At 40.8% G+C, this 13,459-nt stretch overlaps 3 protein-coding genes across 4 annotated transcripts; all 3 read left to right on the top strand.

Moving 5' to 3' along the window:
• Positions 1–554: 554 nt before the first annotated feature.
• Positions 555–3,781, top strand: rflnb (refilin B). Its single transcript, XM_073493557.1, has 3 exons — positions 555–1,144; positions 1,636–1,730; positions 2,340–3,781. Exons 1-3 carry the CDS (start codon positions 944–946, stop codon positions 2,656–2,658), a joined length of 615 nt encoding a protein of 204 aa, XP_073349658.1. The 5' UTR covers positions 555–943; the 3' UTR covers positions 2,659–3,781.
• A 2,134-nt stretch (positions 3,782–5,915) lies between these two features.
• On the top strand, positions 5,916–8,128 carry dus4l (dihydrouridine synthase 4-like (S. cerevisiae)). The gene is made up of 6 exons (XM_073493554.1): positions 5,916–6,227; positions 6,479–6,600; positions 6,764–6,881; positions 7,117–7,239; positions 7,438–7,664; positions 7,782–8,128. The coding sequence occupies exons 1-6, from the start codon at positions 6,136–6,138 to the stop codon at positions 8,045–8,047; spliced, it is 948 nt and encodes a 315-aa protein (XP_073349655.1). The 5' UTR covers positions 5,916–6,135; the 3' UTR covers positions 8,048–8,128.
• Positions 8,129–8,914: 786 nt separating this feature from the next.
• Positions 8,915–12,994, top strand: bcap29 (B cell receptor associated protein 29). Of its 2 annotated transcripts, none has more exons than XM_073493556.1 (8): positions 8,915–9,026; positions 9,522–9,615; positions 9,858–9,958; positions 10,241–10,388; positions 10,528–10,663; positions 11,042–11,144; positions 11,294–11,394; positions 11,709–12,994. In XM_073493556.1, the coding sequence occupies exons 2-8, from the start codon at positions 9,524–9,526 to the stop codon at positions 11,742–11,744; spliced, it is 717 nt and encodes a 238-aa protein (XP_073349657.1). In that variant the 5' UTR covers positions 8,915–9,026; positions 9,522–9,523; the 3' UTR covers positions 11,745–12,994. The 2 variants fall into 2 exon arrangements, with proteins under 2 accessions (XP_073349657.1, XP_073349656.1); XM_073493555.1 differs by having other exon boundaries at positions 9,426–9,615.
• The last annotated feature ends 465 nt before the right edge of the window (positions 12,995–13,459 follow it).

The raw sequence follows: 13,459 nt of genomic DNA, 5'->3' as shown, positions 1-13,459 counted from the left end.
CTACGTATGTACACGTTTGCGGCCAGTCTGAAATCTTCTGTCTTCTTTGCATTTACGTGAAAACAAGGTTTTGTTTTAGTGAGACAAAATGCGTTTGTCTCAGTGCTTTACCAAGTGATCTCTTTGTCTCTGAAGCTGCTCCCACACGTTCTCTTCAGATGTGAACAGTACATCACAGTCTGTGGAAGAAAAAGAAATGTTTTATAAGTCAACGCCCTGGTTATGGTCTCTGATTCTGATGCCTCCTGCATTCCTGCCGTCGGGCCCGAACTGTTAATCGTTTGTATTGTCTAATTGTATGCTACACAGGCAATCGTTGAAGAATATTAAAAAAAAATTGCCACCAAGTTCTTCACATGGGTGTACGCTGCTTCAATTTTGCACATTATGCCTAATACCAGGAGAAACTATCAGCCTAATTTGTTCATCTAAGTCCCAATTTTGAATGAGGGGCTGGAAAAGTTCCCATGACCAGCTCGGTCTCTGGTTGCCATCCAATCAGGAGCCGGTAAGTGCTTCAAAAGGCGTTTCCTCTGCGAGTGTTTGTGGATGTGAAGGCCCCTCTGAGGGGGGAGAAGTTTGAAGAGGAGCCGCGGGCAGCAGGGGTCCCTCACAAGTGGACAAATTTTCTACTCTCAACTTACACTCACGGTGGAGCTGCCTCATGTTTCATATGTTTTAATGTCACATTAGAGAGTAGTTTTTTTTTTTTTCTTTTAAGAGTTTTCCCTGTTGTGACGTGGTTTTTCAGGGGACTGAATTACCGCCCCGGTTGATGATATTTCCAGCGGGCAGCCGTGCATCCTGTCCGGGGAAGAGGTTCGCGGAAACACCGTGAGGAAAGAAAAAAAAAAAACAGGATACTCTTAACGGAACTGCAACCTGGAAGTCTCTTTCGAAACCCGCGTTTTACTTGGTGGAGTTTCGCAACTTTTAACCAGAAATGGTTGGCAGGTTGAACTTGCCAAATGTTTGTGAAGGAGACCCGCTGGATGTGATGAGCTGCAGGGCTGATAGAGGACTTGACAGCCCGGACTCCGGCTTGCCGCCGAGCCCGAGCCCCAGCGCCTGGCTGCTGCCTGCGTGCGCGGAGAAAGCCGGGGGCGTGAGCCCGGTGTCTGAAGACGAGGGACGGGGCTCCCTGGTAGGTAACACTAACGCTACTTCCTGCATGTATGTTATTGAAGCAATATGAACTCCCTGTGGAGAAAGGTAGACGACCACGAATTGCAGCTCAACATTTCTTATTGGAAATGCCAGAACATTCCATTACTTGCAATTTGATATGGAGGACTTGGCACACTGCGAGGAATTTAGTCCTCCACGCATGAAAAGCCTGATGGTTTCCACAAATGCATGAGTAGATGTTATATCCCTGCGTTTGAATAGACAGGAAGTGAGCTCTGAAATAAATTGCTAGCTCTCTGCCAGTCGCACCGTGCCCATCGTTTTCTTTGCTGACTTCCACATGAGCCAGTTTTGAGTAAAACAAACCAAATGTTTGTTAAAGTTCGTTGACTTTGCTGGCATGTTCAGGCCCAGCTGAAGAAAGTGGGTCACTTCAGTGCTGAACTTTGAAGTATTGGCTCCTTATGTGTTGACTGTGGGGCCAATTTTTGTTTTTTTGTATTGCAGGTTCCAGTTTTGCCCACTGGGTCTTTTCAGCAGCTACAGCCATTGTCCTTTGGGGAAGGCATAGCACTCGATCCATTACCGGCGAAGGAAATAAGGTGGGTTGGCATTAGACATGCTTTAAAAAACTAGAATGGCACTCAGTAGAGCGTCTACCTCTGCCAAGACCCAACAGTCCCCTTTTGTACTCGCTCATAGATACCAGCTACCTAAATACGCCTGTTTTTTTTTTTTTTAAAGATCTATGCATTAATCCCTGAGAAATAACTCAAAGAAACACCCTATCTCACAAATGTTAAAGAAAGAGAGAAATAATTCCTGGATTTGTTACTTCATTTGGATCCAGACCAAAAGTAAATGGGGTCCATCCTGGGCCAAGACCCATCCTCCATCTAAGTTTTGTGGAAATCCATTTGGTAGTTTTTGTGTAATCATGCTTACAAACCTACAGACATGGGTGAAAACATAACCTCCTAAGCAGAGGTAATAAGAAAAAATGGTACACCATGCTGGCTGTGGTATTTTTGCTTTAATATGTATCAAGACGTCCAACAACTGCGTGTGTTGAGAAGCAAACAAGACTATGGATTGTTAAGGCATAAAAATCAGTCGGTGAAGACCTTTCTCTACCACATAGTGCACCTTTTTAATTGGTAATCAGTAATTTAGCACCAATAAAACCATTAAACACTCTCCCTCCTCCACAGATACACCTCATCTGTGCACTATGACTCGGACCGCCACTTCATCCAGGGCGTGGCCCTGCAGCCATCGGGCCAGGGCCTTGAACACTGCATGCAGACCATAATGGCCGTGCCCCACAGCACCTGGCGCCACTACAAGACACAGCTGGAGTTCCAGCCTCGCCATCGGCCGCAGCACTTCAAGAGCACCACCATCATCTACCCCAAGAAAACCAGCGCCGTCTTCACCACAGAGCTGAGCTACGATTGCCACCGACTATCAAGGCGCTTCCTCTCCAGCGTGGAGCTGGAGGCGGCTGGCCGCAGAGAGCTACCTCAGTGAGGGTGGGAGTTGGGGACACATAGGGGTGGTTATTCCCATTGCCCCTATACTGTATCTCCCCCGAGGCTGGCTGCCATTGACCTGCTGTGTTGTCTTTTTACACTTGTGTAGCCCGTTATCGTTTTTTTAAGTGCTCTTCCCAAGCTGTGGACAGGAAGCGTCTGTGCTGCGATGTTACAGATATCAGAGATGACAAGACATGGACAAAGAGGGCGAAATATCGATTCAGTCCATATCTTATGTCTTATATGTTTATATCCCTGCTGCCAGTGGATGATCTATCCGTCTCAGGAATGGATATTTCATTAAACGCTTCACTTTGCAGCTTATTGGTTTCCAGAGCTCATATTTGATTTGTTTTTATTGGCTGTAGAATTGATTCATATGGACAGAGATGAAGAGAAGACTCATCCGCCCTCAGCAAAGTCACTCTTCTCAAGTTGGCCAAGTATGCCGCGAGACTGGTTTTGAATTTGAGGCCAGAATCAGTTCAGAGAAGTTGTTTGTAATTCTGAAGGAGAGTGCTTTTAGAAGTGTGTGTGCGACTCTTGTGTAAAGGAGATGAAAGGCAATTAAATGTGGTGCATGCTAAGAAATCACTAACTTATCCACACTGTATAGAGGATGGGGTGAAAACACTTAACACATGTTTCGTTTCTTCACAGGGTATTGTGTATTTCTGCACAATGTTAGCACGGTCTAAGCCTTCTCTCCGGCCGCTGTTTATGGCTGCCACTCATGATGTGCCTTGTAAATGTTGGTAGATTGAGTGAACATGTGTAAGCTTAAACAAACTGATAAGTAGCATAGATGGATCGTGAGTGTGTGTGTGTGTGTGTTTGTGTGTGGGGAGTAATTTTTGATATCACTCACTGGCTTATAGTGAAAATAACAAGCTGCATTCCACTGCTATCACTTTCTTTGGCTTGCATTGGAGTGAAATTGTATTTATTCTGTTGAAGTTTTAGATTTTTATCAGCTGATTAACGGGTCTCTCCACAGTCGCGGCAAGGGATATTTTCATGATGCCCTTTTGTGCCTTATTGATGTAAGTGTTGATGCTTCTTTTTGATATTAGTCACTTACTCAGTGCCAGTTTAAAATAAAGTGTTCATTAGTTCAACAGTTGTGTATTTTATGAGTCACTCCTTGTGCTTTTTGAAAGATGACAACAGACTGAGGTAATTATTCATAAATGTTTCATTAATTTGTATACCTGCACAAAGAAGAAGCTCCTGGCTTGGTTTTAAAATGTGTTTTATGCTTTGAGTGCCACATACCTAAAGCCCACTGTGCAGCTAATATATTTAAATATCAGCAAATCGCAGTAAAACAGTCCGGATAGATGGATGTGTTACTGATCCTTTCAGGTAGTAAAATAATAGTATGCCCGAGGGTGAATTGTCTTATAAAGACTAGAACTGTGTTACTTCAGTGCCCTCCTGTGGCCAGAGAGTCAAAGTACTAAAGGGAACTTGGGTTCATTTGGAGCAGAGTTGATTCTGTGCTCCAAGATACATTTTTAACATTATAGATTTTAATTTTGGATTTATAAAGAATGGTAACACTGGAAATCAGGGATAATTGAAGTAAAGTAAAACCAAGCCAATATCAAAGTCTGTTTATTGTCAGTGTAAATGATTATGGTGACAAACCTCAGAAAGCCTCTTCTGAACTTTTGGCTTTTCTGAAGAAGTTAATGTTACATCTAGCTCATAATCCCTCTCTGTGATCCCATGATCAGTCTATTCAACTGATTGGCTTTAGGGTGTGGGGGAAAAAAAACTGCAGCATCAATTCTTATCCCATTAGTTCAGTATTTCTGTGCCATAGGTGTTTCCTCAGAAGGTGCCTCCAACATTCGCAGTTCTGACCTGGTGAGAGCTGAGGATCAGTAGGTATTTGGAAAACTCTTGTACCATCTCGTCACTTTTTGTCTTTCCACTACACAAAACTCATCTGACAGCTTGAGCTTGTCCTTTTGGTACTTTAGCCCTGCACTGATGGAGATCTTTTCACAACTTGGTTCAATCATGCCTGTGATTTTCTTGTAGGCCTGCTGTCCCTTTAGAATATAAGGTCTGTTGGTTTGTTGGACGTCTTGATACATATTAAAACAAAAATACCACAGCCAGCACAGTGTGCCATTTTTTTTTATTACCTCCCCCCCATTTACTTTTGGTCTGGATCCAAATGAAGTTACAAATCCAGGAATTATTTCTCTTTCATTAACATTTGTGAGATAGGGTGTTCCTTTGAGATTTTCTCAGGGATTAATGTATAGAGCTTTAAAAAAATCAGGCATATTTAGGTAGCTGGTATCTATGAGTGAGTACAAAAGGGGACTGTTGGGTCTTGGCAGAGGTAGACGCTCTACTGAGTGCCATTCTAGTTTTTCATACATATCATCACTCGTTCAGCAGGTCTAATGTCAACCCACCTTATTTCCGTCGCCGGTAATGGATCGAGTGCTATGCCTTCCCCAAAGGACAATGGCTGTAGCTGCTGAAAAGAGCCAGTGGGCAAAACTGGAACCTGCAATACAAAACAAAAACTGGTCCCACAGTCAACACATAAGGAGCCAGTACTTCAAAGTTCAGCACTGAAGTGACCCACTTTCTTCAGCTGGCCTGAACATGTGAGCAAGTCAAAGTGTCTTGTAAATCAGACAGTTGTAATAATTGTAATCCACAGAGAGACAGTAATCGAAAGAGATAGATTTATTTTGTATTCCCCATCATGTCTTTTATTAATATGTTGCTTACATATTTTACAATTATCATGTCAAGTTACCTGCACAATGAAGACTGAAGACTAATGCCATTGCTGCTCTTAATGTAAAAACAAATTGTTTAACATAGTCACTGTTTACAATAAACGCACAAAGCCCCTTTTGAGGACACTGATATTGATTGTATTGATTGTTCCGTACCTCAATACCAAAGGATGACGTTTATTGAATGATATTGTGTGCTCTAGTGACTTGAAAGATTGAGAAATACCTTTCCCCAACAGAACCTGAACGCAGCATTGCATGAATTGGCGTGACGTAGAACCGTGAACATCTATTTTAAAACAAAAAAAATACATTACCGTGTACAGCCTAAGCTAAATACATTGGAGAATGGACATTTATGATATTAAAAATAAAAATAAAAATAAATAAACAAATAAAAACACACTTTGCGCTGTATGACGTATGGGTTCAGAGGTCACAAACACACGCCCACACTTCCTGCCCGCATGGTGGACTGAGGCGTCGTAGTTTCAATGTTGTTCCGAAGTAAACACAGCTATATCTGTGTGTCTTTGTGTGGCTGTGTGGGATTTGTCGGCACATATCCAGTTTTGTTCTCGTCTGTGAAACAATGAGATAGATGTCAGCCGACAGAACCCATCCTTAGACGGAACCCTGCTCTTGGATACTGCGCCCGTTAGCTTGTTATGCTAGCCGGCTAACAGTGCTGCTTGAGCAGAATGAAGACTTCTAATGGTAACACCAGCATCATGGACATGTTTGAAAAGGGAAAGGTCCTGAAGATTTGTGCCCCAATGGTTCGGTATTCAAAGTAAGTCGAATAAGCTTTTATAATGGTAGCTATTGCATTGTTTATTTTTGCAGTACTGGACCTCAAGTGAAATTCAAGAAGAAAAAAACTCTGAACCTTAATGCATATGGCGTTTAGCATTTAGTTGTCAAGTGTTTCATCCAGTACTCTGCTCATTTGAAGTGAATATTAGACGTACTGCAGCAGGTACAACTACCTTTTCATGTATGTCTCTCGGGCACTGTAGTCAATGAAGTCTGTTTTCCACATAGGCTTGCATTTAGGTCCTTGGTGAGGAAATACAACTGTGATATCTGCTTCACACCAATGATAGTTGCCTCTGACTTCATGCGATCTGTCAAAGCCAGAGACAGTGAATTCACAACTAATGAGCGTGAGTATGCTACATTGCATGCATGTCACCTGTTGTCCACTGCACCACCACCACTTCTAATGCACAGTATCTTTACACAAATATGTCAAGTCTTGCCATATGATGAATGTGTTGTTAATTTGAAGCTCGATCGTGATTGATTGCTTTTCCTTTTCCCTCTCAGATGACCGGCCCCTGATAGTGCAGTTTGCAGCCCATGATGCCCAGACTCTGGCTGATGCAGCCTGTGTGGTTGCACCTTTCTCAGATGGAGTTGACCTCAACTGTGGCTGTCCCCAAAGGTGCAACTACTTAACAATGGACCCTGATACATTTTGGCCTCCAAGCACATTTTATTACTCTGTTATTTATTTCACAATTTGATTGTAGGATCAAAAGCTTACAGTTTGACTTGTTCATTTGTAATGGAAATTTTAAATGCTAATAAAGCTTGATTGTCATGGATTATTAGAGAAAAATCTATAAAACGTTGTGCTCCTTGAATATGCTCACAAATCCTTGTTGTTGTGATTTCAGGTGGGCTATGTCAGCTGGGTATGGTGCATGCCTCATCAACAAGCCTGAACTTGTGAAAGACATGGTCAGACTTGTCAGAAACCAAGTGGACAATCCAAACTACACAGCATCCATCAAAATAAGGTAAAAAGAAACCTTAACATTTTACTAGAGCAAGACCTCCAAATATCAATGCCAGTGTTGTTTGGGTCATACATTATACTGTACCTGGTAAAAATACATTTTGCATGCATCAGAATTCATTTAATATGACATCCTGTGTTGAAATGAGGGTCAGTACCTGATGATAATAATCATGAAAGAAATTCACTTTACCTACAGAATTCACAAGGACCTGAGGCGGACAGTAGATCTTTGCCAGAAGGCTGAAGCAGCTGGTGTGGCGTGGATAACAGTCCATGGCCGTACCTCAGAAGAACGTCACCAGCCGGTCCATTTTGATGCCATAAAGACAATCAAAGACAGCGTCTCCGTGCCTGTCATTGCCAATGGGGACATAAAGTACCTCCGTGATGTGGAGTCCACTCACCAGCTTACCGGGGTGGATGGTAGGTTTGGTTCTTGCACATTTGACTCTTAAACAAGTACATGTATTGATTTATAACAGATGCATAAATGACAATATTGCTTTGTTAATTTCCTGTTTTTTTGGATTTGCTCATTAGGTGTGATGGCTGCGCGGGGGTTGCTTGCTAACCCTGCCATGTTCGACGGCTATGAGGATACTCCTTTGGAGTGTATATGGGACTGGGTGGACATCGCTGTAGAGCAAGGCACTCCATTCACCTGCCTCCACCAACATCTTATCTACATGCTGGAGAGGGTTAGCTCCCAGCCTGAGAGAAAAGTGTTCAACTCTCTATCCAGTACCTCAGCTGTAATAGATTACCTCCAAAACACATACGGGTCAGTGCATGAACTGGGAACATGAGAATATTGAAATGTGATATATTTGTTTTTAGTTTTTTTCATGTTATATTTTTATGCCAAATAAAACTGTAAAGAAACTGATTATATGGCTAATGTTTGTCTTCTTTATTATGATCGTATATCTTTAATTGTAGCTAATTAACAGAATATCTTATCATTATTAATGGCTGTCTTAAATAATGAGTACATGGGAGTGCATACTGAGGCTTGGGGGTTTTTTTTGCTTCTCACATGTAACATGGGACATATAGGTGCACAACCACAAAATCACAAACAAATTTGATCAGTTTTATTAACAAAAAAAAGGTTTATAAAGTGCAATATTCTTGAAATCATTTAATATGAGGGATATTACAACTAAGTACATCTTTTCATTGAGCGCAGTAAAAAAAGTATAGAAAAATTACAAAACTACAATGTGAAACTGGAAAAATTATTAATTTCCTGATCGCTTAGCTTTTTGAAAAGCAGTGTAATATCTATTGTCCTTATATAAAATGATTACTTCTTAATTTTGGCAGCAGACTGAATATAAATACTGAGTTAAAAAGAAACAGTTTTGTAGATTTGGTTTTGCTAATAAAGAGCTCTTGAATGACATGCAATCGTGCCTTCAAAGTAAAGCCAAGATATGGGTCTTGATGGTTTAAAGGAGGGGAGTGTGCCCACAAAAGTCAATATAGACGATGAAATTACAAGCGTTAGCACTGAAGCCAATTAACAAACAGTGAGCCCATATGAATGTCTAACATTATAACAGCAGGCCAATGAAAAAAATATTAAATCAAGTTAAACAACTTAAATTAACTAGTTTTATTTTGGAAATCAAAACCGGAAGTTGTGTACTTCAGACGGGCTAGCTGGCACCAATGACGTTGGACCCGGAAGAGGGAAGCAGGCAGACAAACTTCGCTGTGGCTGATGTAAAAAAAAGTTCACCGAAGTTATTCTCTTTTAGTCAACGTTTGAGGGACCTGCTGGTAAATTGTGCATCTTTATGCCTGAATTGCGACATAATTTAGACACTTTACGTGACTGTATTGTCATTTTAAAACGTTTTGCTAGTTAGCTTACTAGCGTTAGCGCACCTTATAGCTAGCTGTTTCTTAAATCGCCCACGTTAGATTAATGTTAGCTTTTGACCACGGAGCGTTGAATTTATGATTTTGAACATGGACAGAAGATAAAACAGGCAAATCTTATCAAAAACGTAAGCGTATGTTATGGATGTTTACCTGTAATGAGTATTTAACCACTCTGTTGTCACATTTTGCTTGTGAGTTTGACAGAGTTGACTGTAGCCTTTGAGAGTTTACGTTAAGGTATGTGAACTATGGGCGGAGTGAATGAGGAGCTTAAGTTATCATTTCTGTCAACAGAAGCTGCATTGTTGTCCCAAAGGAAGTAAAGCCATACACGCTAGCCAATCCTCCCAACTGTACTAGTATAACCTGACACACTGTAACCTTCACCAGAGATGACGCTGCAATGGACTGCTGTGGCCCTCTTTCTCTATGTGGAGATTGGCATTCTTGTCATCCTCTGCATACCCTTCATCTCAGCCAGGAGGTAAATAACAAAATCATGTGTGTGTGTGTCTGGTTTGTATAACTACAACCTGGTAGTATGATCAATACATCAATTGCATAGAGCAAAGGGTGCACCCTGCTGTGACAGATCGACAGTTTCTTCCAGAATCTTGCAGAAGATTGTGATTGCATGTTGCGTTGTGAGTGAGTAGTGAACATTACTGTGTCACATTACCTGTCTGTAACTGATGTGTGATGATCTGTCTGTATGTGTGGTCGCAGATGGCAGAGAATTTTCCACCTGAGGATCTGGGGCAGTCTGGCTCAGTTCTGGAACAAAGTGTTTCTCACAATGATCATAATCCTTATTGTTCTCTTCCTTGGTAAGTATTTTCTTACAGGCTTGTAGGTACTGTAGGTAATAACTCCATTTGGAGCTGTGACCTGCTCACTGACCGCTAGAGATTGTGTGAACTGTTGCGTTTCGAAACGGCAACACCGAGCTGGGGGGAAGGTGGGGGATTTGCTGTACTATATGATACTGTAACAGAATCAGACCATATGACTGTGGACAAAAGTTTAAAACTGAAAGCTAAATGCACATGGTACATAGAAGAAATGGTGTAACTTTTTAGTTTTTAAATGCTGACATCTTTTTCCATTAGATGCCGTGCGTGAGGTGAGGAAATATTCAGGTAAAGAAGTTGGCACAGATGCGAAGCTGCAACCAAACATGTTTGATCACCTGCACATGAAGCTTTTCAGAGCCCAGAGGAACCTCTACATCTCTGGCTTCGCTGTCTTCCTCTGGCTGTGAGTCTTCAGTCTCTTATACTGACACTATGATGACAAAAAAAGATGAATAATTCATGAGAATCAGTTAGTTGCAGGCCTAGATCGATTCCTTGCATTAGGTATTTCTCCAGCTCTTTTTTTAATTGTTTTTTTGCAGGGTTATGAAGCGAGTGGTCACATTGATTAACCAACTGGCAACATTGTCGAGTACTACGGCTGCTCTTCAGACACAGGCTGATGGCGCTAACCAGACTGCCAAGAAATACATGGAGGATAATGAGCTGCTGAAACAGGTTAGGTCAAGTTACTGTTGTTAGAACCACAACTGCAAAATCTATGAGACAATACATCTGACAAGATAATAGACTACATACATTACATTATACATTTTAGTGGCAGATTCTTGGTGTTTTTTGCTGGTTTGTCTAGTTTACATTCAGACTCAGACTCAGGCTGTTGAACAAAGGCAGCCTGTAAACTTTGCATTGCTCCTTTAAAGGCACACACCATCTGTAATACATCTGTTTGAGACACTTGTCTACCAAACCCTCACACTGGGTTTGGTTTCCCTCACCAACCACCTCTAGATGTGAATACACACACTGAACGTTTACATTAGATGGGCTGTGTATTTCATGTACTTGGAGCTGATGTCATTTGATGTTTTTCAGACTCTGATGGACGGGAAGGGTGATAAGGCTACCGCGGAGGGCATGGAGCTGTTGAGGAAGGACATGGAGAAACTAAAAGAAGAACTGAAGACCTCAAAAGATGGTTCGTGTCCATGTCTATGTCGGTGTTAGTTTTACATATGTGGTAGTCTTATATTTATACTCTGACCTCTGCAAAGTTAATATATGAACTTGTCACTTTTAGTAGCTGAAGACAGTGAGGACGTTGATGTGTGCTTGTTTTCCCTGCAGCCCTGGAGAGCTCCCAGTCAGAGGCGGATGTGATGAAGAAGCAGATGGACGGTCTCGCCAGGGAGTATGACAGACTGTTGAAAGAACATCAGGAGCTTCAGGTGACGATTAACACTGCAGGATAATGGCTTGTTGGGTCATTTGCTACCTAAATATAACCATTTCAGAGTGACAATCAAATTAAGCATGTCAGGCAGGGTATATGTTTTGTTGTTGAGAAATTGAAAACAGAGTTTTAATACTATTGAGGGGAGCAAATCCTGTATTTTTCAGGGTGTCACACACAGATGTTGGATTAACAGTAGATAAACGGAATGGATTTTGTTACAACCCTGATGTATTTATGTAACCTTACATAATATCATAACATATGAACTGACATTCTCTTCTGATTTTTTTTTTTTTGTCTTTTCAGAATCTTCAAGAAAGTGGAAGCAAAAAGGAAGACTAGTGATCGTAAAATCCCTAAAGGTTGAATTCTTTACACAGCAATCACAAGAAATCCACCGCAACACATGCTTTACCTTCATATGCCACCATGTGTCACAAAATCAGAATTGGCTCCTCTGAGGCACAGACTTATGCTGATATCGTTAATGGTTTTAAAGCATGGAGGATAATTTTTATGAAGGCACCAGACCGGCTTAAATAGAATGAGTAATACTGTGTTTCCTGTTTCTGCATGGCACAGTGTGACTAAGTGGATTGCTTTTTCAAGCACACACTCTATCAGGCAGATTAATTGAGCTTGGTAATTGGAGAGTGATCAGTCAGTAATGGACCCAGGTCTGATCACAGAGCACTTAATGTTAAAGATTTATGGAACAAGGATGGGTGGTGTTGTGTGCTGTGTCGTTTGTTTTAGCCAGGTGTAGGGGCCAAGATTTGTCGTAAGCGAGAGCACTCTTGAACAGTTATGAATGTATTTTGATACAAATGGTTTGCTTTTTATATTACTGTATGTAGTAGGGACATATGCCGCACCCACCTTGAGCTTGACAGCAATATGTAAATCCACTCTGTATTTGCATGGCTGTCCAAATATACTGTAGTTTGCATGTACAAATGCACTAAGACAAATCATATTCACATTTTTGTTGTGTTGCAGCAGATAATCTGCTTTTTTTAACCTTATTATTGTTGAATGATAACAAGTGGAGATTTCCATCATCCAGCTTACTTTTTTCCATTTTGGTTTCCTTCTTAGTTCCTTTAAAATCTGACGTGATGTATTTGTGGGTCTAAGTCAAAATTAATATCTGTAGGGTTAGATAAATGCAGACCTATGAGCTTAGTTAAGTTATTCAATCTGGGCTGAAGAAGGGGTTAAAATATGTCACTTTATATGTTTTTGAGCCACGGAAGATCCAGATTGTTGTTATATATAGGCTGCACTGCCTGTTTTAAGCATTCATGTTAGGTTTAAGTTGTCCGTGTGTCACGAAAAGGGGCTGAATTGATTGTTATATTTCCGTTAACCAGACAGCTTTGTCACTGTGAAAGAGAAGCTGACATTGTAATCATCACATTATTGTTCCCCTTTTTATGATCGATGGGTTATTGCCACTGATAGTTTCAGGTCATAAAATTGCAAAAATTCCCCTTTAAGTTGTGCTCTGATATTCCTGTTGAAGTCAGAAATCAGATGGAAGTGCCTTTTTATTTGTAGTACATTTTATTTAATAAAGACACATTTGTTCACGCTGTGCTTCGTTTTGAATGATTAGCACCTTGAAATAAAAACCACCAACATATAATTTGATTGGATATTAAAAGTTTTATTTTTAGTGTTACATTTAAGATATCCTTTGAAATTTTACAAAAATAATCCAAGAAAATTATTTACATTCTGATTTCTTCAATGCAAGGTAAATGCCTTACATTAGTGAGATAATGACATCCTTCCTCTACACCGCTCGCTGCTTTCCTCTGAGTCTGTACTTCACCTGTGTCTGAAACTGAACCTGAATTCAAAAGACGATACAGCCACCACATACTGCAAATTGACAACATGGTTCATATCCATTTGGGCAATGAGGCCTTACAAAATAATAATACGCTATACACTTACAAAGACAAAAGTATTATATTTTTTTAAACTATTGTCTTGAGATATAGTAGCCAGTCAATTTTTTTTTTTTACTTCGAGGCATTACTTTTACAGAT

The sequence above is a fragment of the Pagrus major genome, chromosome 2, assembly GCF_040436345.1.
Source record: "Pagrus major chromosome 2, Pma_NU_1.0".
Classification (NCBI taxonomy): Eukaryota; Metazoa; Chordata; class Actinopteri; order Spariformes; family Sparidae; genus Pagrus; species Pagrus major.
This window is presented reverse-complemented; position numbering and strand designations above follow the sequence as displayed.

Coding starts and splice junctions, on each gene's coding strand:
- rflnb (XM_073493557.1), top strand. CDS start 944: ATGGTTGGCAGGTTGAACTTGCCAAATGTTTGTGAAGGAGACCCGCTG. Junction 1,145..1,635: donor ACGAGGGACGGGGCTCCCTG/GTAGGTAACACT, acceptor TTTGTATTGCAG/GTTCCAGTTTTGCCCACTGG. Junction 1,731..2,339: donor TTACCGGCGAAGGAAATAAG/GTGGGTTGGCAT, acceptor CCTCCTCCACAG/ATACACCTCATCTGTGCACT.
- dus4l (XM_073493554.1), top strand. CDS start 6,136: ATGAAGACTTCTAATGGTAACACCAGCATCATGGACATGTTTGAAAAG. Junction 6,882..7,116: donor AACTGTGGCTGTCCCCAAAG/GTGCAACTACTT, acceptor TTGTGATTTCAG/GTGGGCTATGTCAGCTGGGT. Junction 7,665..7,781: donor CCAGCTTACCGGGGTGGATG/GTAGGTTTGGTT, acceptor TTTGCTCATTAG/GTGTGATGGCTGCGCGGGGG.
- bcap29 (XM_073493556.1), top strand. CDS start 9,524: ATGACGCTGCAATGGACTGCTGTGGCCCTCTTTCTCTATGTGGAGATT. Junction 9,959..10,240: donor CCTTATTGTTCTCTTCCTTG/GTAAGTATTTTC, acceptor TTTTTCCATTAG/ATGCCGTGCGTGAGGTGAGG. Junction 11,145..11,293: donor ACTGAAGACCTCAAAAGATG/GTTCGTGTCCAT, acceptor TTTTCCCTGCAG/CCCTGGAGAGCTCCCAGTCA.